The sequence below is a fragment of the Elaeis guineensis genome, chromosome 10 (genome assembly GCF_000442705.2).
Source record: "Elaeis guineensis isolate ETL-2024a chromosome 10, EG11, whole genome shotgun sequence".
Classification (NCBI taxonomy): domain Eukaryota; kingdom Viridiplantae; phylum Streptophyta; class Magnoliopsida; order Arecales; family Arecaceae; genus Elaeis; species Elaeis guineensis.
In genome coordinates this window covers 21,221,828-21,248,173 of record NC_026002.2, presented here as the reverse complement: position 1 = coordinate 21,248,173, position 26,346 = coordinate 21,221,828, and the positions used below count along the sequence as shown (strand labels likewise).

Below are 26,346 nucleotides of genomic sequence, written 5' to 3'. Positions count from 1 at the left end.
AAGATCTGGGAAACTGCACATGTTGAGGATATATAGACAAATATAAAGAAAATCTGATAGGTCAAGTGACAGCAGTATATCTCCATATTTGATGCAAAGGAAACAATATGTATAGATGTCAGTTATAAAAGGAACAAGGTGAGCTTTAGTGAACAGCAAGTAAATTTTTTCCAAATATTAATAAGCATCTGGATGTGAGAAAGTGGTATTGAATTGTAGTCAGTATAAAAGGAATCTTTTCAGATATTACCAATGTTAGACACATGAAATGGATGCGAAGAGTCAATCATGATTTATTAGCAAAGATGATGATACAACTTAATTTGTGTAAAACAGGGTTTAGACTAATTTATCATAGAACTAATTTTCAGGCACTATGATTTTGAGAGGCTGCACCTAGCATGTGTTTATACAGGACCAAGTAACCCTAATAATACCTTCTGCTTGCTTTTTTGGATGAGGTCCTGGATTGTTACAAATGGTATCGGAGCAAACCTAGCTCATAGCTTATGGGCTATAGGACGCTTTAGTACAAGTCTTTTTAGGGCTGACTATAGAATAATCATGGTGCTTGTGATTGGATTTGGAGCTATAGCCTAGCAAGGATGCTAGGCCTTCAATGGAAGGAGTATGTGAGAGCTCATATAGGCGTGTACTTTGTCCCATATAGGTAGTGCAATGGAAAAATTTTGGATAGTTATACAGGGCTAATGAATCCAAATAATATCTTTCAACTAGCCTTTTGATTGAAGTCCTAGATTGTTGTAATGATCTACCGATTTTGAAAAGCAGGCTTTATGGAAAAAGCCATTAGATTTCGTGTACCTAATATAACTAAACAGTCCCTAAGTGTCCAGTATTTACAAAGAACCACCAATCCCACATTCATAAGACACAACTAAAAGCATGCACAAACTTATCAAAAACTTACCAATTGCAAGATTAAAATAACTTGTCCATGATACTTTTTGATAAAGGGAAAAACTTATGTTCATGTCATATAACATAAGAGGGAATATGGTGAGAAACTTCGCCAGAATTCTTCATATAGTTTAGACTTAGCACTTGAAATAGTTAATATTTGAAGTGCCATAATTTAGAAAAAAAAGTATTTTTGGACATGATAATTCAAAAAACTGCACAAAGTGCCAATACTTCTAGCAAATATATGCAAAAATATTTTAATGGTTGAAGTCAGTGTAGGGGTGTGTTGGTGCTCTGGAATATTGCAAACTAAAGAGTCCCCAAGCAAATAATTGGTGTCATCATGAAGAGATCAGAGATGACATTTAAACAATATGCTTTGTGTCATATCAAACTTCTAGAAAAAACCCTCAAAAGAATCTTAATTAACGATCAATCTTTAAATGCCGACGAAATCATTCGACAGCACTTATTTTTACTAAATCAATTATGAGAAGTAATGTGTAGACTAAATGGAAATAAAAGGAAATAATGTCAACAAGCCCATTAGGTATCCTTTATCTGATACAGAACACATATAGGAAAACTAAATCTAATAATTCTGCATGCTTATAAGACTTCAAAGTAAAAATACAACATCAGTTAACTTCTATTAAGCCAAATAACAATTTACTCTTACAAGACACTTAAAATCTAAACAACTGAGTGGGTGTTTAATTACTCTAGCAAAATCCATTGATTTATCTCCATTTTCTTTTTGTAACAGGTTATTGGGTATGTTAAGCCTATAGCTTCAGGGCATTGCCACTTTAACCAGCCAACTAAATAGCCAGCCTTGAACAGGAGCAGTTATTTCATCAGCCCCTCATTAGTGCGCCAATATAGCTACCAATGCTACGAGCTGGTGATATGGTACCACCATCCACCATCCCCTTCTCTCTCTCTCTCTCTCCATATATATAGCCACAACCATTAAATTGAGAAGTGATTACACATAATCAGCAAAGCTTACTAGTTTACCTCACTAAAATAAGAGGGTAAAGCAATAAAAACCCAAATGGAAATCTATAATTAGTACTCTTCTCCAACAATGTACCCAAAACAACTCTCTTGCATAACATGTGGATCAAAAAGTGCACTCCCAACTGTTCCGTGGTTGAGAAAATAAGTAAAATGTAGCTAGTATAGTTAGCGACTATTTTAGTAAAATACATTAATTGTCTTGTGTTTTCAATGGGGATGGGTGTGGGTGTGAGCCAAGTGTTTGGTCAAAGGGAGGTTGTTCCTAACTTAAGTGATATTTAAGCAAGGGAAGCACTACAATGACTAGGATTTATCAAGATACCCAATTTGTTCCTCCCCCACATCATTTTCTCCATCCCAAGGTCCACCATTTTCTTGAATCCCAAGTTCTCTCTTTCTTTCTGAGCATCCCCTCTTCCCAACATAGTGGTGAAATCTCTGTTGTTAGAATCGTACGAGTCAACTCGTGACTCGTACGATTCGCGACGATTCACAGCGTGGCCGAGTCGAACTGGAAGGAAGAATCGGGAAAAGAGAAGAATCGCACCTGAATCGTGAGTCCATCGGCTGAATCATGCGACTCGAGGAATCGTCCGATACTGTCGAGTCGGAAAAGGCAAGTCCGATGGTGGTTTCTTGCCATTTTTGGAAGCCGAAGAGCCAGGGAATCAAAATAGCACAAGCAAATCAAAGAGATTTCTTACCTTTGAACTCTCCTCTGGCTGCTTCAAGCGTTCGAAGACAACGACGAGAAGAGGAAGAGGTCGCATGGGGAAGAGGAAGCCTCGAGCTCGAAGCCTTCGAAGCATCACCGCAAGTTCGTCGTAGGTCTGGTAGGTTCCTCTTTCCCGTTGCTTTGTTTATTTCTCTTCCTCGGTCTCTCTGTTTCTCCTTTCAAGAAGCTTTTTTTTTTTTTGATCAAACCGAAACCTTCCCAATCCCTCTGTTTCTCCCCTATTTCTCTTCCCCGAAGCCACCCGAAACCCTCCCCTGTTTCTCTTTCCTGAAGCCGCCCAAAACCCCCCTTGTTTCTCTTCCCCGAAGCCGCCGGAGCCTGCAAGCCTTTTTTTTCGATCAGACCGGAGCTTTCCTTGTCCCTTTTTTTTTAAAGCGGGACTTCTCTCGAAGCTTCGAGACCGAGAGGTGAGAGGGGAACGGGGAGAGGTCGGTGACAGTCCCGTTCCATTCCGTTGCCACCAATAGAACAGAACGGTTTGTTTCTTCTTCTTTTTTTGACTTTAGATAAATACTTATCCACTTAAATCCTCACCCAAAAAAATAAAAAAAAATAAAAACAGCAGTAATAGTAAGATTAAAATTTTTTTTTGATAATTTTTTTTAACAATTTTTATTTTTTTAACAGAAATTTATTTACATACTTGTAGTGGAATTGTGTATTATTATTTTATTGAATAATGGCACCTAGAAAAAAATCTAAAGTTGTGGATCTCACTTGGAATCATTGTAAAAAATTTGATGATGGCAAAGGAGGCGATGGAAATCGATTACATCTTGTATGCAATTATTGTAACAAGAGTTTTTGGGGAGGAGTGAATAGAATGAAAAATCATCTTGCTGGTACACATAACAATGTTTCTCTCTGTACTCAAGTTTCTGAAGAAATTCAAAAATTTTTTTAAAATTTGTTGGGGGAGAAAGAAATAGAAAAAAATTTGGGTGATGATGTTGAGTGCTTTGAAGTAGATGAGCCAAATGCAAAAATAAGGGAACTATGGATTCATTTATGATGAAAGGAAAGAAAAATGTATGTAAACAACGAACAATGAATGAAATGATAAAAAAAAAGAGAACCAGTGGTCAGAGATATTTGTAGATTTCTATATGGACATGCATTGGCATTCAATTTGGTCAAAAGCCCTTTATTTGCTCAAATGATGAAATCTGTTGGGGAGTATGGAAGAGGATTGAAACTCCCTTCTTATCATGAAGCCAGAGTTACTTTCTTGAAGAAAGAGGTGGAAAGTATTAATGAATGTTTGATAAAATATAAAGATGAGCGAAAAAAAATGGGATGTTCAATCATGTCCGATGGTTGGACTAATGGAAAAAGTAGGTCTATTACTAATTTTCTTGTGAATAGTCCAAGTGGAACAATGTTCCTCAAATCATTGGATACCTCTGATGTTAGTAAGGATTCAAATAAATTGTTTGAATTGTTTGACAGCTTAGTAGAGGAGATTGGAGAGAAAAATATAGTTCAAGTGGTGACAGATAGTGCCTCTGCTTATGTTGGCGCGGGTAGACTCTTAGAAGATAAGAGAAAGCATCTTTTTTGGTCTCCATGTGCAGCCCATTGTTTAGATTTAATACTTAGTGACATTGGAAATATTCCAATTTTTTTTAATACACTTGGCAAGGCAAGGCAAATTACAGTTTATATTCACCGTCATACTTGAGTTCTTAGTTTGTTTAGAAAATATTCTAAGAACAAGGAATTGACAAGACTGGCGGTTACTAGATTTGCGACATCCTATCTCACTTTGAGAAGCATACTAGACAGGAAGATTGCTTTAAGGGCTATGTTTGCTTCAGAAGAATGGGCAAGGAGCACTTATGCATGCAAATTTGAGGCTAGAAAAGTTCAAAAAATTGTATTGAGTGATAACAGATTTTGGAAAGCTACAAAATATTGTTTGATAAGTGTCCTTCTTTTAGTCAAAGTGTTGAGACTTGTTGATGGAGATGCAAAACCGGCTATGGGTTATATTTATGAAGCAATGGATAGAGCAAAGGAACAAATTGGCAAAAATTTCAACAATGTTAAGAAGAGATATGATCGGATTTGGGAGATAATAGACATTCGTTGGGATTTGCAACTTCATAGACCACTCCATGCGGCAGCATATTATCTTAATCCCAAGTAAGTCACACTTTTTTTAATTTACATTATTCCATGAGTAAATTTTATTATTTTAAATTTAAATTAATTTTTTGATTCTTGATCTTTAGGTTCCAATATGATCCTAATTTTAATACTGATGCTGAAGTAAAAATTGGATTGTTTAAGACAATTGAGAAGATGTATCCAGATGTTGAGACAAGAGTCATCATTCATTCACAACTTGAAAAATTTAAGAAGGCCGAAGGTTTATTTGGGATGGACATAGCGGTATCAACAAGAAATAAAAAACAACCAGGTAATTATAATTTTAATTTTATGAATTCATTTTTACCTATCAAATTTAAATTTAATTTATCTTATTTTATTTGTCTAGCTCTATGGTGGGAAAGTTTTGGAGAACAGTGCAAAGAATTTCAAAAGCTAGCAATTCGAGTACTAAGTCTTACTTGTAGTGCCACTGGATGTGAAAGAAATTGGAACACATTTGAACATATTCATTCCAAAAAAAGAAACCGTTTGGAGCAACAAAGATTGAATGCCTTGGTATTTGTCAAGTACAATATTCAACTTGAGATGAGACAACAAAAAAGACAAGAAAAGGGGGAGACATATGATCCAATATATTTATCAGATATGGAATCAGATGATGAGTGGATAACTGAGCAAGAAGAGCCATGCTTACCGGATGATGTGTCTTGGTTGGATGTAAATGAATGTTTTGATATTGATGAGGGACCTAATAACTGAACAAGGAAGAAAGGTATGCAAATTATTTTCTAATTCTTTTTTTAGTTCTTAATTTTTAAAACAATTGCATTATTTTCTTATTTGGCTTTGTTGATTCTTAAAATATTTTTGTAGGACCAAGAAACTTAAATCTTGATAGTAAAGGTAAAGGAAAAGAAAAGGTTGTTAAGGAAGAAGATATTGAAGTGATAGAAGAAGATGAAGGTAATGAGGAAGAAGAAGAGAATCAAGAGATGATTATGCTTAAAGATGATGATGATGACAACGACGACGGCAGCGGCGGTGATGACGACATTAGCCTTGAGGATGATTGTGATGACTGAAGATTCTATTAAATTTTTTGAGTGAATAGTGAATTAGTGATACTTCATGTTTATTTTTAATTTATATTTTGGACGTAGTATTTTAAACTTATCTATACTTTTTGGACATCTTTTTGAGTATTCGTTAATGAATAGATTGGTATACATTTTGATTGTGCTTTTTGTTACTGAATCTTACGATTCGAGTCACGATTCGAGTCACGATTCGAGTCGCGATTCCAGTTAAGGCATGGATGATTCACGAGTCGAATCCCGATTTGACAACATTGGGTGAAATTAAAAATTAATTGTGCAATATTATCTTCTTTTAGGCATACCTAATTCGCAATTAGGATGCTGCAATTGTCCTTTGCTTACATCATTCCCAACATGTACTGTTCTCTTTTGCATCCCTTATATCACCATCTAGTATCTTCTATCACATCAAATTTAGTCCCTATGCATGTCATTGATGGTGGAGGTTCCCTCTTTTTCCATAATTTTTTTTTTGTGGTAGAAATACTTTGTATTAGAATGTCCTATACTAAAGAAACCATAATGTCTAAATTATATTCATAAAGCATAATCATAAATAGCAAGCTTTCCAGCTACTCAGGGTATACTACATGAATCCTCATTCAAACATATTTCCTATGAACGGTTATATCTGATGTTCTTGCAAGCTTCCCAACTTCTCTTAGAAATGCATCCACATGACCTTAGGCCTTTTCCTCTCCCTTCTTAAGGCCTTCAGCACAAAACTTGAGTACCTCTCTTAACAAACATTTCCTTGTATGTTTGTTGTAGATGGTCATACACCTCTTTAGTTCATGCAACACTTATAACTTCTCTAATATACTCATTTCACACTTTATTCCTTCCAAGAATTATCATATATTCAACTTGTCTTCATAGACCCACTTTCTTGCCATTAGCTTGTGTCACAACATTTTAGGCCTTACTATCACTGTGCATATTTTTTTCCAAAATTCATCAAGCTGCAAAAGTCAAACAACACCATAGAAGCACCTTTCCAATTAGTCCATTTGGCTTTAATTTTATATCTATCTTTTCATCTATCTTTCCACTCTTTTTAGAGAACAAAACAAATGACTTTCTATATCCTTTGTATCAATCTTGACTAGGAAATTATTTTCATCTTTATTTTGGTTAAAGTTGCCTTGCATTCCATGTACTATGATTTTGTTTAGCTAACTCATTAAGGTCTTATCCTCTGCATCTTTCTTGAAACACTGAATTTAGCATTTGATTTTATCCTCTTCCAATCAAATGATACTATAATTGGTACTAGGGCTCGTAGCTGTCAGTGATTGATTTGGCATAGTACAGGTCCATACTATGCTGTTCAAGAGCGCGCCAAAACAAGGAAAGGGGAGGGGGACAGGGATGGAGAGAAAGAAAGAGAGAGGAAGAAAGAGAGGGAGGGGGGAGAGAGAGTGAGAGGGCGAGGAGGCTTGCTAGTGACAAATCCTCCTTGTTCCGGCAAGCTAGGAATACGAACACCATGCACAGTGGCAAATCCCCTCAAATCAGCCAAGGTCCAATTGAGAGCCCATAGGGGTTTGGGGACCATGGAAGAAGGCCACTATTCACCAAGGTAGGCCCATAATCCGAGGATGAGGGCCATGGCAAATGTGGAAAGGGGGAGAGAGGGGGAGGAGGATTATTGGTGATGGCCGAGAGGGCAGTGAGTGGCATCCCATGGCTTTGTGAAGGAGTGCCCTCAAAGGCTCACAAATCTTCGAATAGAGGCAAGGGAGACCATCAAACCATCGAAAGAGTTTTTATAGCTGAATCAAGGTGTGACGCTAAACCATTCCAACTGGGTGTCATTCGATTGAGTATAGGTCAAACCACGCAATTCAGTTCAGTTCAGCAATCACTGCTATATAGTATACACCATGGTACTTCTTGATGAATATTATCAAAAATCTTATCAATTGTAAGCATAAAAGGGCATAAGCTTAGTGATTATCTTGAATATATGCCCACTATAACTAGAAAGAAACTAGTCACACTACAGGTACTCCTAATACTTGTCAGTTCTCTGGCGTACATGTGCCTAATAATTTCATTACAATGTTTATGCGCATCCTTTCTTCTTAAAATCCATTGCATTTTTTCGTATGCTACAGTTAGTTTTCCTTCTCTAAGTTGATAAATACTATGTGCCAGCTCTTTTAATTCTACATTTCTTTCTATAAATTGCATTAGCAAGAAGATAGATAGTCTCAAATACATTGACCTTGCTGACAATAAACAAACTTGTAGTTTGAGATTGTTGTTTTCATCTTAATGTTATAACTTTAAATTCAAAATACTTGGATCAATTTTCTGCCTCTTTTCCTACAGAAAAGTTCCATAATATGTCTACAATTAATATTTGGTATTCCTTGGTTACTAAAACCTCTGAATAAACTAGTAGACCAAATTATCCCAACACTCGCCATGATTTTCCGAACATATTTGATCTAGCCCTAATGACTTGTCTTTTATATCCTTTGCAAAGCTATCCCAACTTTGGTACTTTTGGATTTAGCTAAGAAAACTTGGCAACTACCAATTCATGCATTTATACAAATTTCTCTAACAAAATCTAATTTAATTTATAGAACATTCATCTTGAATATCCTTAGTCTCTCACCAAATATCACGATCCCATTTTTAAATGCATAAAACATGATTCATATCTCCAAGATTTCACATCCTCCTACAATTTACTTTTAAAAAGTTTTGTTCTCATAATTTATAAATTATCACGGGCCCATATTTAGCCTTGCAAGCTCTTCTTACATGTTTCTCAACTTTCTCCATATCTTTCAAGGTCCTTCATACTGATTTTTCTTTATCTTTGTTTCAAGAAAACTCTTTTTTAAATTTAATTTCTTCTTGTTCCTCATCATTCAACCACCAATTTATCTATGTATATGGCCTTTACCTTTCAGCTCCCAAGAACATCTTAATATCTCTCTTAATACACTCAACCACATAATCTCATGTTCTATTGGCATAATTCTCAGGTTCCATTTTCTTTCATCAATAATTTATCTATAGAAGATGGTTACATGTTCCCCTTCTAAACTTTGCCATCTTATCATTGGACATTTCATGATTTACTTGCTTTTGTTCCTGCACCTAGTGAAAACATTGGGACTAGCAGCTTATCTCATGTGATCAATCTTTTCCTTGTTTTCACCTTACAATTTGTGCATTCTAATGTCTCTTTTTTCTCCATAGGACAATGTGATCTAGTGATGAAATATCAATATACTCCTTGAAATATCAATATACTCCTTGAAATGTAACTAGAAAATTTTCATCTCTCTTCTTAAAATATGTGTTTAATTTGCTAGGTAAGAAGCCACTACAAACTCAAAAATTGAATCTTCCTATAAATTCTTATAACCAAACTCGTATCCACCATTACCCTCTCATATCCCATATCACTTTCCCTACTTTCCCATATATGTCGATGCTAATATCTATCTATTCTCTTTTTGGTACATGGAATGAATCCATTAACATCCAAAACTACTAACATACTCCTTCCTCCATACCCGGTTGCAATAAAAAAGTACTAGCTACATTAAATGTCTCCTAATCTATATGAAACCTAATAATCATGAGTATTCTCTGCCCTTTTCTACATCTACAACATTATCCTTTGTTTCTTTGTCCACTATGACAGTGTTTGGTTGCGGAATGATCATGGGGTACCCCACAAATAGGGGGATATCCTCACCAAGTGCAAAATGGACCATGGACTAGGAACTTATGCCATGTGGGAGTATAAATGGGCCCACACGATATATGTTTATTCTGCCAAAATGGAGGAATAGACATATACTATGGAATAGGCTTGTCCCAATTTCCTTCAATTATCATTTTGTCCATATCTACATTATAAACAATCAAAAAAGTGAGAGAGGTATTTGGTCTCTTCCATAAAATCTAAATCATCACAATGTTTAATGTGCATTAAATGCACCTTATTTCCTCCACTTAATTTGTGCACTTATTCCATCAGTCAAATACTAAAATATGCCTCTTTCACAGAATAGGATATCCTTTCAACAGTATAAGGGATATCCTTTCCAAAGCTATTTTGCAACCAAGCATCCCCTCTAGTATCTACTAAGTTTCTAGTATTTTTCCATTTGTACCTATAGAAGCTTGTAACAATTGTATGTGCCCAATAATTTTCGAGCTTTCATTCTTGAAAACATACAATGTTGATTCCCCTTCACATAATTCTATCCACTAAGTACTCTTTCCAGTCAAAGTTACAACATTTCAAGTTGCAAAACAAATCTTTCTTTTTCTCTAGATTGGCTTCTGTTCTTTGTTAATTTGATGTGGAACCTTGTCTCCATCCCTCTTCCATTAGACACATTTGGAAAACTTTATCCCTAGGAGGCCTTGCCTATTTCTTGCTGCAATGAAGATATGGCATGGCACATTGCTTATGAGTGATGATTTGATTGGCAAGTGCTCAGTTTGTTTCACAACATGGTCACATTACAGCACATGATATATGAGTGGTATCCTGGCCTACCCCCCTGCCAACTTACTGCAAACTAGTTGGGTCGTGGCACTTGCATACAAGAAAAGTCTTAGCACTTAACAAATATCAGATTAAAAACCATTTCAAAGTTTGCCATGCTTTTTAAATATGGGCACTGTCCCAGCGCCAACCCTTTACCTTTTTCTACTAAATCCGATACCAGCGTTGGCTGTGTTCTTTATTTCATTCATGGTCAATATAAAGTACAAAAACCACCTAGAGGACGAAATTAAAACTTTTTTAAAAAAAGAGAGAGAGAGAGAGATAAGAAAAAAGAATAAAACCTTTCTCTTCTTCTTCTCTGCCAGCCCGATTGATCCCTCCAAGGACCTTGTATGCCTCAGAATGCACTGAATCTACTCTCATAGAATATATCTTCACCCCAGCCTCCAGAGTGCAGCTCGCCTACACCAGAAATTGTAATAAGTCAGTGAAGGAGACCAACTCTTGCCATGTAAATACCAGCGCCAAGAAATCCAAAAGAATCAGCCAAAAAACAAGAACGATTATAAAAAAAAAAAACCTTCTGGAAATTGGTCTCGTCATCATCTTCGGGTCTAACTCGGATGATCTCGCTGAGATGGTCTATGAGACCCAGCTCCCACGTGTTTTTCTGGTTTATCTTCTGCAGAACAAAAACAGAACAAAAAGAACATGAGAAAAGAAGTTGAAGAAGATTTGAGATCATAACCCTAGATAGACAATGCAGCACAAGGAGGCATGAGGGAGAGGACGAACATTCTCGCTTGCGAGCTTGATGCAGTTGTGGAATAGATCCATGATCTGGTCGTGGTCCAAGAGATCGTGGGGGGCGGAGGGTGCGGCAGAACGGTTGGGGGCGAAGGACCGGCGGCGGATGGAGGCGGCGCGGGCGGCGCGGGCCTGGGCGCGTTCGAGCTCATCGTCGTTGGAGCCCAGAGGAAAGGCGTGGGACGTCGGCGACTGCAGAATGGCGGCCGTGGGAGTCCGTGGCCGGGGCTTCGACGCCATCGGCCTCGAAGGGTTCGGCGGCGGGGTGCGGCACTCATCTCCCATTTTGGTGCCTCTCTCCCCTTTCCGATATCCGTCTACGGATCGACCGCTGGGACGAAGGGTTCCCCTCTTTTTGTTTCTTTTATTTTCTCTCGCTTTAAGAGAGAGAAAGGGGGAGAGAAATTGGATTTCCCTCCGTTGCTGTGTAATTTGAATCCAAGGAAGAAACCGCTCGGCCCTTCTTGAATGATATTTGGACGACTTTAAACCCGGTTTGTCTTCTCAAGATGCAGCGGGTCGGTGATTAATATTAGCCGAAATACCAATTGTGCCCCCGTGATTCAGTAAAAACCGTCGGCTGAATTGCTAAGGTTTTCGGCGTTATCGGGCACTTTCCGTTTCAAATATATGCGACGGCTGTACTGCTAAAAGATATATCACGAGCGGAGTCACGGATGGATGGAGAAGTGGAGCATATGAGGAAGCATTTCACCGAAGGATCTTCAAGCAAGCTTTGGGCCGCGTCCAAGCAAATCTCCCGGTAGAAGAATGGGGCAAAAGTTTCTGTCCAAAGCTTGAAGGATAGATAGAAAGTGGTTGGCGATTTTAAGATCCACTGCATCTCCAAGTTCCATTGCGAGAACTGCCAAAAAGTGATAGTCCGAACAATATCTGAAAGGTTCATTTGGATGATTGGATTGAAAATCCAATGAGATTTGTGGTTGGGCCAGTTTATTTAACAAAATCATTAGATTGCAAATGTACTCTGCCTACAATTCAATAATTTTACTGATTGTACTGACCTAACTTATAAATCTCATTAGATTTTCGACTTAATCATCTGGTCCTAAATTGTCACTTGGGGAAAAGAAAAGTAAATCTTCTATACTTGGATGCAACCCAAACTAAAACCCTCAATCCAACATCAATGTAGGCCCAAAATCCATCCAAACTAAGCTCTAAACGTGACCTGAGCCTAAAATACAATCCAACCCAAACCCAATTGACCAGGACCTAAGACAAAATATTCTAGACAAATCTTCTAGGGAACTACACTTGCACAAAAATGTTTTAGCATGATTCTAGAGTATGAGCCTTGGCCCAACCTAATCATCTAATCACACTCAGCACGTCCAATTATCCTAGCTTACATAGACACCAAGTCGAGCCTTTGCCTCACTATTTTACACCCTTGTTATTCTGCCCCATTCAACTTAGCCTTATCCTCTTTTACATCTTGGTTGAAAGGGAAGAATAGGAGGGAAGAGAAAAAAATGAAAGAGAAAGTTAATATTTTTTTTATAATTTTTTTTATAAGTATAAAAAAAAGAAATGGGACAAACAGATAGAATACAAATTTTTTTAAATCTGTAATTTTTTCTCCTCCAAATCGAGCAAATTTGAAGAGAAAAATTGAAAAGGAATATAGATTTAAGTCTAGAAACAGTTTTTAAGTCCAAACTGATAGAAATGCATCATAAATTTATTCTTTTTAAAATTAATTTTAGATAAATTATTTACTAAAATATTATATTAGTATAAATATTAAAATAATATTAAAATAAAAATTATAATATAAATATTAATATAAATATAGTTTTATATTTATATAAAATTTAGGATAATATTAATATAATGCTATATTAATATTTATTATGATAATATTTAAATGATATTTTTGAGAATTTATATTTTTCATTAATTACATATTTACATCATCATCATAACATCTATTGATATTTTGCAAAAGCTTAGTGATGGATTTTAAAATGATATTTGTGGTAAAAAAATATCATCAATTTTCATTCCATGAGAAGTTTTAAAACCCACATATTCATGAGTTTTCATTTCCTATGAAACATGAGAAGTTTCAATGAGAAGTGATTTTTCTATTCTCTCTCCCCTTAAACCTACAATCAAATACTGAGACTTTCTTCCAAATTTTCAGAAATTACTTCTTTCCTCTCAAATTTTTGTGAACTAAACAAGTCCTAAAGGACTGAATTATGATAATATTTTAATCAAAACTATAATAATTTAACAAAATGATCGAGAAAAAAAAAAAAAAAAAAAAAAAATCCAGCGCGGGCAGGGCTTCATGACCGGGCCGGGGTCCGCGACATTAAACAGCAGCGCTCCGCCTGGAAAATTTAGGCTCGGGTGCGGGCTGGCCGAGGCTCGAGCCATACGAAGCAGTCTCCCACCGCGGTGCTCTTCATCTCTTCTGTTTCCCGCATCGCCTCCAACGCAAACAACCACAGAGAGATGAAATAGAGGAGCAGAGGCATAGCGACATCATATTCTTTCTTTTTTGTCCCCTCACCACGAAAAAGAAACCAAAAGAAAAGGAAAAAAAAAAAAACTGTTTCTCCTCCTCCTCCAGTTGAGCGTTTCCTTGGGATTATAAGAGTTTGTTCTAGTGCTGGGTTTGGAGGGGATGGGGGTAATGGCGAAGGTGGGGAAACGGATAGCAGATATGGGGTTCAACGCCAGCGGCGGGGTCATCAACTGGTTCCCTGGCCACATGGCCGCCGCCACTCGGGCCATCCGCGACCGCCTCAAGATTGCTGACCTCGTCATTGAGGTCCGCGACTCTCGGGTCAGTCATCCTTTTGCTTCGCTTTCTTCTTCTCGCAAGTGCATCGTTATGAATCATGAAAAAACAAGCAAATCCCATGCTTTTCTGGTGTTTTTTTAATGGAGACTTTGTCGTTTTGCATAAAGGGAAATTGTCTTTAATAAGAAGAATGGGCTTTGAAGATGCAATTATATCTCTTTAGGAGCTTGGGTGCTTCGATTGTCTTCTTTGGCCTTCCGAAGAGTCTGAAACTATCACCAAGGAATTTCAATTTATCAGTGACGCTAAATGATCGCAAATTCCGAAAAAAGAACCAATCTAAACCTGCTCGCTACTTCATTGGTTTATATAATGATTGAACAAATCAGTCTTCTTTCTTATTTTATGTTGGAGCAAAATCAAGTACTACATATGCCTTATTCCAGAACCTTGCATCTTATTTAAGAACCACCTTACAGAGCCTACTTTTTTGGGATATTCTAAATCCCATTTGGAGGGGCAAGCCTACCACTCGGCAAAAAGAACATACGCAAGGGCAGGTTATGCAGATAGATTTGTTCCTGCTTTTTTCTGTCCAAAACTATTTCATAGCCTTTCTTTCTCTTTCGATCTGAAAGTAGGTCCGCTTTGGTCTCTTATAAGAAAGAAGAGAAGGTCACAGTGAAAACGCAGGTCAGGTCTGGTACGCTATCAAGAAGTGGTTAAGTGCTTGGGCCTGACTCCGTTCGCTTTGCTGCTCGCCCCTGGTCCAATATATCTGAAGCTTGAAAGCTCATTTTCATTCAGCCAGGTGCAGTGGAACCTGGGGAAGATAGACCACAATTAATTTCAGTTGTCATTGCAAAGTTTTTTTCTGAATGATACACTTCTTGAACCTTAAGTTCTTTGCTCTCTTGTCTTGATGGCATGCCGCGGCTTGTATCCTCCCCCTACAGGGCCTTGCACATGCCCATGTCAGTTCATGTTAATAGTAAGTCATCTCTTAGTCTTTAGGATTGATCACAGCCCCCATTTGAATGAAGTGTCTTCTTCATATTATCTTATCATTAATTGGAAGGGAAAGACTTTTTCCCCTCTTAAAAATTTCATAGTATGATATGAATGTGGTTTAATTTTGAATCTCATTGGTGATGCCATATGGATGCCATTTGCATGTTGCCTATTCTTCCCCTCACTTGGGAAGTTTGTGGAACTTGGTGGGATTTTCATGATGGTCATAATTTATCAAAATTAGGGTGAAGGTCTCACTTTAATCATGGAGGTAACTATATTTTCTTTGCAAGAGAATTAATCTTTTTTGCTACATTTGGACCTCTAGCGGCATTTCTTTTGAACAATCTAAATGTAACTAAGCATCTTACTTTGAGCAAAAATTGTCTAAATGAATATTACTTTCAATCAAATTTAGATTAGACAATTCTTTTAAAATCATATATATTTATATCCCACTGGGTCGTATGTAGAATTGCTAATTATAAACTAAAATAAAGAATAGAGCCTTTTATTTTCTCCAACCAGGAATCAGGTTCCAGTCTTAACATTTTAACAAACTTGATAAATATTATTGCTTTGTTTTAAAGAATGACTTTTGTCTATGCTACTAACATTTGGTCCTTGTTACCTATACAAAACCCTACCATAAACCTCACGAATAGCAAGCAAGTCCATGACTCCTCCTGTAAAGCCAACCCTAGTGAAATATTAAACCTGAATTAATTGCTTCAACCATAATGCTCCAAAGTCTTCATGGGTTAGGACATATCCTAATCAAGTTAAACATACATTTTGCCTCAATTTACTTGGATCAAGATAAAATTCTTAAACTATCATGAACAAACATGCACACACACACACGCTCTTTTGCATCTTCATGTCATTTTAATTCTCTTGTAACTATGTAGAAATCTGATTTATTACTTCCAGTTGATGAATGCATTATCAAAAAGGGCTTATTTGAGGGTTACTTCACTTTACAGCGGAAGGGAAATCTTTCCAAAAATTACTTGTGATATAGTCAAAGGCACTCTAGGTGCTTGCCAAGGCTCTTGGGTGGGTGAGGCAACTCTATACCAACTTAACAGTTCCCAGGTGAGGCAGGTTTAGTAAGGTGGTGCCTGGGTAAGTGCTTGGGCCAAAGTGAAGGTGTTCGTGTTTGAGAGAGACAGAGAGTGCCTCTCTAATTCCAGCACTACTCTTTATATCCTTTTCATGCCCTAAGATTTGTCTTAATGTTACTTTGAGGGTCTTTCTGTTGAGTGAAGCTGATAGAAATAAAGGGAGCTAATGTAAAAGGTTAACTTGAAGGAGATAGACAAGGAGGATGATGATTATAAATCTAGTGCAGATAGAAGTGATGAGAATTCAAGTAATGATTTTGATAATAATTTGTGAAGGCATTAAGCTACTCTAGCATGTCTACTGATTCGTTTTTGTTATGTTTTGTTCAGCTACATGCTTTGGAAAGTGGTATTTTGATGTTGTTTTTGAACTTTAAATATGCTTTAAGATGCTTGGTGGTTTACTTCTCTCTCTTTTTTCAAGATCATGTTATGGAAAGTTGTATTTTGATGTGATATTTTTCAAATATCTAGAGATTAGGGGCAAATAGATGTAACAAAGAGAATATAGAAGGGCTATAATGCTCAATAGAGAGCAAATATTCAATATATTCAATATTTGTCATCAAAAAAAGATTTTTACACTCTTTTATAGCAAAAAGGACCATATGGCTTTACTAAATTTGACTCTTTAATTGACTTGGACGAGGACTTGTTCCGTTTCACTTTCCTAGCGAAAAGAACAAACTCTCCTAGAATAGAAAATTTGTATCTCCATAGGATCTGTCGTAAAAGGCCGTCATGATCTTTTCAAATCACACTGCTAATAAGTTTAAAACATCCTATTCCAATCTTGACCCAGAGAAGGACCTTTAGATGATACCTTAATCAGAATAGTACTCAAAATGTTATTATAATAATGGCCTCAAAATTAAATATCTCTATGAATTGACCGAAAATAAAAATTAGAGAATTTAAAGTTGTTCAAGTGAATCATGATTCAAAACTAAACTACATCATAATGTGAGTGTTCAAGCTTAGAAATTAGTGTTCAGCCTTACATGAGGGGCATACAACTTCGGGTATGATTATTTCCATACCCAAATAGATGGAAGGATATGGATATCTTTTTATATCATTACATGATGAAAGCTTTGATTGCTGTCACAATCAAAGAGAAGGAAAATCTGTATCATTACATGACATTGTCTATTGACTCAAATTACAAACTTAGGTATGGTTTAGTCACTACTGTAGTCTAGACATTAGGAGACCTTTACACATTTATTGTGCGGAATGTTTTGTTTCTACCCAACAACTTAGCCAAGTCAAAATAATATGTGCATCCTTTAATTTGATTATTTTCACATTATTTTATCCTAAATTTATAAATGTTTTAGGAAAAAACAAGAGGCTTACTCCTAATGCCTTGAGGCTTATGTCTATCCCGTTAGGAGTCTGAACACCTTCCCTTGCGCCACCTGCTTTATCAAATAGTGGACAGATGTGCGAATGATCTTTAGCCTAGAAAGGATGCTCCGGTAGCTCCTTGAAGAATATCTGTAATGTTTGAGTGTCCATCTGGATATGAGGCTTTATTTGAAGTTCAAGAAGGCTTTTTTAATTTGTCATCCTTTGTTATCTAATATCTCATTTTATGTTCATGTTATGAGGAAGGTAGTTGAGGACATTTGCAAGGTTATGATTTGACTAATTTTAGATTTCTAATATGTCTTGTTGGAAGGCCACCTATCATTTTTCCTTTTTGCCCATTTTCTCCTTTGGATTTTAGATACACGTGTCTCCTCTTGGACATGGCAATGGTTTTCTCCTTTCACTATTGCTTATACTTCTTGAAGTTTGAAAATTTATGCATATAGTTAGTCCTTTAGGCATTTGAGTCATAATCTAGAAGAATGAACAGCTTCCAAGTCTCCTCTTAGTGTTCACACATATTATTAAGGAAGAAACTTTACTTTTGTAGTTTCCAATGCATCATTTGTATGCATATATGTTTTCAAATCATCTAACAGAAGTTTGAGCAAAGATATACAAGTATTTGAGTGCAGGATTGAGAAACAAGTTTTGGTTTCAACTAGGCTTATAATGAGTTTCATTTTGGCAAATTTTGTAGTTTTAGTGTTTTAAACTTTATCAGATTTCACTTGAACTAAAACTAGTGAAGAATTTATAGTAATAAAGCAAACTAAAATGGGCCAAGAAAATAGACTAATTATCATGTTAAAATTTATCTTGTTCAGGCCTTTAAAAAATTTCTGTCTAATAAAAAACTATTTATACCATATTATGTTACTTTATATTATATCAACTATTGTAAAAATTAAGGTTCACCATTTCGGTATCGGACCCTGTATCCGTACCATCCTATTATAATGTCGGTATACAGTTCGGTATGATACGAGAGTGTTGATAAAGTGTTTGTATGAGACACTGTACTGGTATGGTGCAGTATGCCCTGTATGGGGTGGTACAACAAACCTACTAAAAACTATATTTTCTTTTAATCCCTATGGAGCATAATTTTATAGTGCATCAAGAATCTTCTAAGAATTCACAAATTGGAGCTTGATCTAAATAAAATGTTTTCAAGATTGAAAGCAAGGCTTAAAATATCGATTCTAGACCCTATACCAGTTTTGAGCTAGAATGGTAGGATATCAGTATAGTTAGGATGGACTGTAATAGTTAATATCAACAAGAATGAAAAGGAACCAGTCATACTGACTCCTAGTGCATCTTGATTGTTGGTATAGTATGATCGTAAAAACCGGTTCCACCTTTTTTGGCATCCCACACCGAGTATCGATCCCATTTCTTCATCAAAATGGTACAGTACCATAAATATTGTCCCATGTTGATGGTATTTGAAATCTGATTGAAAGAAATGAAGAAACAATGAAACCTAAAGACCAAATATCTGATATATATATAATGAAATGAAACTAATCATGTGCTGTGCATGGTATTAAATGAAATTAACCGGAACAAAGAGACAAGGGGTTTTTTATATTTTATCATGTTTCTTAAATACAATACATAATTTAGAAATAACAAAATAAAAATCCCTTGAAGTAAGCATGGATAAAATAATCAGATCATGTAACTATATGTTTGATGGAGCCATCCAAGAGAGGATGGGGAGCTTTGGCATATTCCTATTTGTTCATAAAAAATAAAAAAACATTATACACAACACATTATCAACCCCCTGCTCACCCAAAATAAAATTAATCAAGGAACTATCAAACTATACATGAAAAAATAATACCTTTGTAATTGATTATTGTTGGAACTAGACATGGGAAAAATTGGCTCGCTAAGACTTTTGGTCCAATTAGTGTGAAAGAGTTGAGTTTTCGATCGAGTTGGACTTAGGCTTGCCATATTTTAGCTCAGCCTTGCCTGACACAAATTATAGATATAATATATATAACATATGTATTTTTTATGTGAAACTTATTGGTTAAAATTTATATACTATACAACATAATTTTTTTTAAAACTGAATTGAAAAGAAAAGTTAATAAAAGAAAAAAAAGGAAATGCAGAAACTCTAAACCTATTACCCTCTCCAAGGAATGCCGAACTGTTCCAAACCACCTAGTTTGGGGCTTGTCGGACCGTATCAGTGGCCCATCGGGATGGTTCTGCTATTCAAAACAAGAAACTGGCGAGGAGAGAAGGAAAGAGAGGAAAAGAGAGAGGAATGGGAAAGGCTGGGAAGGCCATTAGAGGTGGCCAGAGGGCTGCCAGAGGCCCGTGGATGCTGGTGGTGCGCGGGATAGGATGAATCGAAGAGAGAGAGAGGGAGGAAAAAAGAGGGAGAGCCGTTTATAGTCGGCGATGGCCATCAGCCAACTGGAGGGCTGGGGAGGCCCCTAGATGGCCCTGCCCCTCAGTGCGGCTGAAACAGGGATGAGAAGCCCTTGTTACAATTGTGAAATTGCGATCTTTATTTTTTTGGGGATTTAATAGTGAAGTTGGCAATTGGTTTGTTGGCTTCACTTAAGTGAACCCGACAAATCAGTTGCCGACTTCATCTTAAATCTTTCCAAAAAAAATTACTCTAAAATAGGGGCATGTTGTCCCTGTATCGACACCATGGAAGCTGTGGGGCCCATTTTTGCCATCAGGGGCCTCGACGAGCCTCTGATGGCCTCCCCACTGCCTTCCCCTCCTTTTCTCTTTCTCCCTCCCTCTCTCACTCTCTCTACTCTTGTCTCCTTTGAGAGATGGTGGAGCTCTAGAGGTGTTGCTGGCCCTTTGAGGGCCTCCACGGCCCTCTGGTGGCCACCATCGGCATCTTCACCAGTCTTCCTTTTTTTTTCCTCTGTCTCGTCCCTCTCTCGCTTTTTTCCTTTTCGGTTCTTCCTCTTCCTTGCTTTCACTTTCATGTCGGTTCGGGCTTGGTATGGGTTGCTACAGGACGTACCAATCCGTACCGCCAGCTGGCTGGTATGGGATCCGGTTTCAAGTCGGCAAACTTTGATCCTCTCCTCCTCTTGCCACCCCCACCCCGACCCTTTGCTCCTTTAATAACTTGCTCTCTCCCACATGAGATGGGTACCTCTATCTCCCCCCTTTTCCTCCATCTCCTGCCCTCTGTCGCCCTCACTTTGCTCTCTCTCTCTCTTCATGTGACCACCATTGGCAGACGGTGAACTTAGTCAAAGTTGCTTGCCGAAACCACCTCCTCCTTTTCTTGCCTCCCTTGCCTAACCAAAATGGCCACCTCCTCTTTCTCTTTCGCTTCCGTATTTCACGGTTTGAAACCACCACCACCTCCTCCTCCTCCTCTCTCTCTCTATCTCCCTCTCCTGCTTGCTCCCTTTATCCAACCAAAATTTCCACCACCTCCTCTCTCTCTCATTAAGTCAAGTACGATTAGTGCTTCTTATTTGGGTTGGTTTAGGTCGGACTATGCTGAGGCTCTCTTGTTTCTCATTTTCAAGCTTGAGATCAGATTGGGAGTAATCAAGTTGGAATAATCAAGTTGGAAATAAAGATCGCATGCTAGAGAAAGCTGAAGAGATATTGGATTTCAACCTTCTAGGTATAGATCAAGAAAAAAACATAGAAAAAGTGAAAAAAGTGAGCACCAAACTAACCATGGGAGGGATAAAGAATATAGGATAAAGATCCATTGTGAGTTGTGAATAACTTGATCGGATACAGAATCTTAGATTCAAGTTTTAAACAATACAGAGATGGCCTACACCATAATCTACCACATACCTTCAGAGCATCAAAGATATTCAAACTAGATTTAAGAAATAGCATTATTGGTTTTCTTGTTGAGTCCTAGTTTTTTTGCTTATTAGAATAGGAATCATGAAAGAAAGGTGATATGGAATAAAGAGATTGGAGATGGGGAAAGTAGAATGAGAAGTGGCTCTTTAGTTATTAGACTGTAAAGAAGAGTTATAAGGGTCACACATAGAGAGAGTAGTCCCATGTGGGGAATTCATTTAGGCTGGATGTTTTTAGAAAAATTATGTCATGGATGGGAATCTTATGTGTGTAGAGCTCTCTTATGCAGGAGGGGAACCTACACGAGTTACCAGATAACAAGAGGACTTGGATTTATGCGATAACTAGGTTTTGTGGAGATTGAAGTGTGAGGTGGCTTCATGGTTGATTTTTTTCAGTTGATAAATTTTTATTATTTCTGGCTCAAAACTTCCTTATCTATATTCTATAGTATGTATAATTGGCTCAAAACTGGCTCTAGTTTATGGTTTGGTTCTGAGACAAAACTGAGACTTATGTTTCCAATATAGAAGTTTTAGGTGAAACTTCAAACTTCCTGCTTTGACTATCCCTTGTGGACTAAGGGTGCTAGGTTGAGAGTTTTCAGTCATTCCATGCTTACCTACCCTTTTAATGCTGTGTTTAGATGCAATCAGCCCCTCTGGTGGGTATTTGCGGTTTGGATTCTTTCCTTTGTTTGGGCTGTTTACTTTTGTAAGAACTTTTTTATTCTCTTTTTTGATCTAGATGAAGGGTTTGAAACCATGTATTCTCTCTCCTTTGCATATATATTGTTGATGTTTTAAAAGAAATGTAAGAAAGGATTCTTAATTTTTGTGGTTCAAAGAGAAACTGAAGTGTTTTAATGTACCAGTATCACGATTCACGAGTCTTTCTATTATTTGCGCTCATGTCATTCTTTTCTTTGTTTGCTTTTATTTAGTGGTTTGATAAGTATTCCTAGTAGATTGTCAAAAAAGGTAAATTTTCTTGCACCTGATAGGTTGTATGTTATTGATCTGTACATTTTCTTTCCTTTTTTCTGTCAAGAGCTTAGCATCATAAAATTCTATTTACATGAATCTTTTTGGCCCAAGCATTGCCAAATTTATGCAATCAAACTCATCAATATGAGGCTGCAACATTTACAACTTCCAGTGCGAATGCTTGAACAATTTTAATTTGAAAGATATGAGGAGATCCAAGACAATCTCTTTTTGACATTCTTTTTATCAGTTGACAAGAAGCTTATTTCTAATTCTGTGACTTATGGACAGATTCCATTATCCTCAGCCAATAAGGACCTCCAAAGTGTGCTTTCCTCTAAGAGGCGTGTAATTGCTCTAAACAAGAAGGATTTAGCAAATCCGAATATAATGCATGTAAGTGGTTTTGCTTTAATTCATTATCTTGTTTGGGCTGATGGTATGGCCTCCTTTGAAGTTGCCGTCTTTACTTCTGTTTTAATGTCCTTGTTTCCTTTTCAAGGATTTTAATTATGGCCTTAGTACTAGCTGTTTTTCTCCTTTCTCATTCATTTAAATTTTTGAATTTGTATCCTGTGCTATAGCATTTGTTTTTCTCATAATTTGCAGCATTGGGTTCGGCATTTTGATTCATGCAAGCAAGATTGTCTTCCAATCAGTGCACACAGTAAAAGTTCTGTCACCCAGGTCAGTAAACTTTATCATTATATTACTATTATTATTGCCATTTACCGAATAACCATTGCATTTATAATATTTATAAAATACTAAAAATAGAAACATTTTGGTTGATTATCCCACTTCTTTGTGAGCAATGAATTCTTTTCAAATCATATTAAAGATAAATTCTTTTTGCTATGTTATATACTTTGATATCATTCAATACTATGCAGTTCGTAATTGAGTTTGGTTTGCTTTGGTCAATGCTCGCGTGTGAACATACAAGGGCTGGTATTGTATTGGAATGCAACCAGCCAACTATGTTCCAAGTTCTCAACACTCAAGTGTTGGTATGATGGCTTCTTGGCCTGGTACCAACTCAATGCCTAATTGTTACCAGAATGGGGGCCAAGGCTAAACCTTAATTGAACATTATAGTCTCATGTGAATGACCAGCCATGTTTGTTGACCTTGAAATTTTTGTGGTTGTATAGATTTCTTTGACATTCTTATCTACATCAAATATTGGGGTTAGCTTTACTCATGTTGCGGGGGTTGATGATTCTTGGTATAAACTCTTTGTTAGTCAAAATGGGATATTTAGTGTTTGACCTGTTGAAATTCTTAGATATATTTTATTACTTGATAGAAACAATTTGGACCTTTAAAGATCAAGGACGGCCATAGTGGGGCTGTACCTGATTAATTACTAATATGTATTGGTTTCACAAGTCTGCTTTGTTGTATTAAGCTATTTTATCGGTTTGAGCTTGTTTCTGCTTAGACAAACAATGAAAAGTATGAAAGTTGAAGTGCTAAAGCTAAAAGGAGAATAGATATCTGCTTTCTGGTTAGGCTTCTCTGGTCGATCATGATGTCTTCTACATATGTCTTGCTGGTTTTAGTTGAAAGATGCCAATTTGTCTTTTTCAGCCAAATGCTAGAAGCTTATTTTTTATTATTTCTTTTGACCATGAGGCTCCAAATAGGCATACCATGCCAAAAGTTTCATGATATTGAAGGGATGCTACTCTCATACATATAATAAGAGTTCAGGGATACAGGTGCACTTGTCTTAGAGTAGATGTACTTGCCTTCTATGGACCTGACTGCTATTGTTGCTGTTGTTGTTTTTGCAAAGTTGGGGATATCTTTGTTTGATGGTTTTATCTTATTTAAAAAAACTTATAAGATGTTTAAGAAAATCTATGATGAAAAATATCCCTGAAGCTCAATTTTTCTTTCAAAGCACATATATTTGCATTCTTGAGGGGTTGTTACATGAGAACCTCATAATTGCTTCTTATTATCATGATTTAGTATGTCAATTGGCTGGACCCAGCCCATATCTTATGTATGAAAATATTCTTTTCTTCCATTCAGTTAGTGGAACATTATATGATTTGTCAAATTTTAAATGGTGACTTCCAAGATGCTTGACTTCAGGTCATAAGCATTTTATGCTTTGGCTAAGAGGACGTAATAAATAGTTCAAATGATTATCTATGTTTCATGATTTTTGAGGACTACTGCATTTTTGTGATTATGTTGTAGTACAAGTTACAAAGAAATCTGATTTGTGGTTTATGAATGAAAGCTTCTTGCACTTGCGGAATTAAAGTTGAAAGAAGTGATCTGTAGAGAACCTACACTTCTTGTCATTGTTGTTGGCGTTCCTAATGTTGGCAAGTCAGCTCTCATAAATTCCATCCATCAGATTGCAACTTCTCGTTTTCCTGGTAAGATATGAAGTTACAAGTATATGATATTTCGCATCATTCGTTAGAAATATTGGTGCATGATATCTCATCTTACCCAGTTTAAAAATATTAATCACATATTATTTTTGATGCTTCTCTGTAGTGCAGGAGAAGATCAAGCGAGCTGTAGTGGGACCATTGCCAGGTGTTACGCAGGATATTGCAGGATATAAGGTCAAGTTGATTTTTTTGAGCATTATTCAAAATGATTGTTATTATTGGTGTTCTTCGTGGTTTACTTGAGCTAAAAGTGTTTCAGTATCCTATATTGCTTTTGTTATAACTTCTATCAAATCTCAATTTAAAATATCTCTGATGGCATGTTGATTTATCTGCAACCAAAGATTTAAGTCAAGGTTGGCAGAATTGGCATTGGGACCTGTATCGGTAGGCCCCCAGTTTTGTATGGTATCGTACCAACATGTGGTATGCCATGGCGTGCTGGTTCCGAATCAGCATGCCATTTTTTGTTTTTTTTTTTTTTCAATTTTTTTAGGGTTTAATGAAAACTAATCATTTTTTTTAGGTTTTTGAATGATTTTAAATCTAATTTTATGTTTTTTGATGTTTCCATCATTCCAGTACATCCTATATAGTGCTTGTTGATGTTTTAGAGTGATTTTTTTACATCATCATGGCATTGTGCTGAAACAAATTAAAAAAGATACCCTACAACCTACATAAAATCCTATTTTTGGTGGGTGGAAGCTAACAATGGTGGTGGTGGTGGGTTTGCGAAGGGTGTCATCTCTGATACTGTTAAGGATGATTTAACAGTAATGCCAATATCCACAATCTTGTCAAGCAAGAAATTCTGTACCGGCCCGAATCGACTGGTACACCCTGTACCGTATTGGACTGGCGGAGAACTGGCATGGTTCAGCTGGCGAAATCGGTATACCAGAGGAGGGAGAGGGAAAGAGAGAGAAAGTGAGAAAGAGAGAGAGGAGGAGAGGGAGGAAAAGCCCTAGCCGTTGGAGGCCAGCGGTGGTCCGCTGCGGCCATCGGAGGACTTCCGCTGCAGCCATCGAAGGACTTTCGCTGCGGCCATCGGAGGACTTCCGCGGCTTGGTTATTGCCCGATAGGGCTTTTGCGATAGAGAGAGCTCAGAGGGGGGAGCAATGTACCGAAGGACGCGCAGTTGACGGAAGGGCTGTGTCGGTGTTTGTCGGGTAGCCGTCGTGGCCACCGGACGGCAAAAATCAGATGGGTGGAGCCGCAACTGCGGAACAGGGGCGACAGCTCCTGTTCATCTTTTTTAAAAACGAAGATGAATAGTGAAGCCGGCAATAGGTTTGCCGGCTTCACTTTGGAATTTTTTTTTAAAAAAAGGCCAAAATAGTGAATCCGACAATCGGTTTGCCGGCTTTAAGTATTTCAGAATTTTTTTAAAAAAAATCGCCGTGAAACAGGGGCGAAGTGAAGCCAGTAAACGGATTGTATTTCGGACTTTTTTAAAAAAAATAGCCATGAAACAGGGGCATCGCCCCTATTTCACGCCTGCAACATTGCACGCATGGAGTGCGCCATCCGACGGCCACGGCGGCCAGTCGGAGGCTGTCTGACGGCATCTTCAATGAGTTTTCCTCCTTTTCTTTCTTCCCCCTCTCTCTATTT

At 37.1% G+C, this 26,346-nt stretch overlaps 2 protein-coding genes and 1 pseudogene across 4 annotated transcripts in view; 2 read left to right on the top strand and 1 right to left on the bottom strand.

The window, feature by feature from the left end:
• Positions 1 to 11,677, bottom strand: part of LOC105059781 (condensin complex subunit 2) — a 37,025-nt gene extending 25,348 nt beyond the window's left edge. The window contains exons 1-3 of one of the 3 annotated variants that reach the window (XM_073245043.1): positions 11,183 to 11,677; positions 10,968 to 11,069; positions 10,729 to 10,849 (exon numbers count right to left, since the gene is read on the bottom strand). In XM_073245043.1, the coding sequence (XP_073101144.1) occupies positions 10,729 to 10,849; positions 10,968 to 11,069; positions 11,183 to 11,479 (520 nt within the window). In that variant the 5' untranslated portion in view covers positions 11,480 to 11,677. The remainder of the gene's footprint in view (positions 1 to 10,728; positions 10,850 to 10,967; positions 11,070 to 11,182) is intronic. The other 2 variants (XM_019855573.3, XM_010943214.4) reach the window with 2 other exon arrangements.
• On the top strand, positions 3,332 to 5,557 carry LOC140851963 (uncharacterized; annotated as a pseudogene).
• A 1,932-nt stretch (positions 11,678 to 13,609) lies between the features above and the next one.
• LOC105059780 (short integuments 2, mitochondrial) overlaps positions 13,610 to 26,346 on the top strand; it is a 46,647-nt gene continuing 33,910 nt past the window's right edge. The window contains exons 1-5 of the mRNA XM_010943213.3: positions 13,610 to 14,015; positions 22,600 to 22,704; positions 22,918 to 22,995; positions 24,566 to 24,707; positions 24,832 to 24,902. Of these exons, the coding sequence (XP_010941515.1) occupies positions 13,854 to 14,015; positions 22,600 to 22,704; positions 22,918 to 22,995; positions 24,566 to 24,707; positions 24,832 to 24,902 (558 nt within the window). The 5' untranslated portion in view covers positions 13,610 to 13,853. The remainder of the gene's footprint in view (positions 14,016 to 22,599; positions 22,705 to 22,917; positions 22,996 to 24,565; positions 24,708 to 24,831; positions 24,903 to 26,346) is intronic.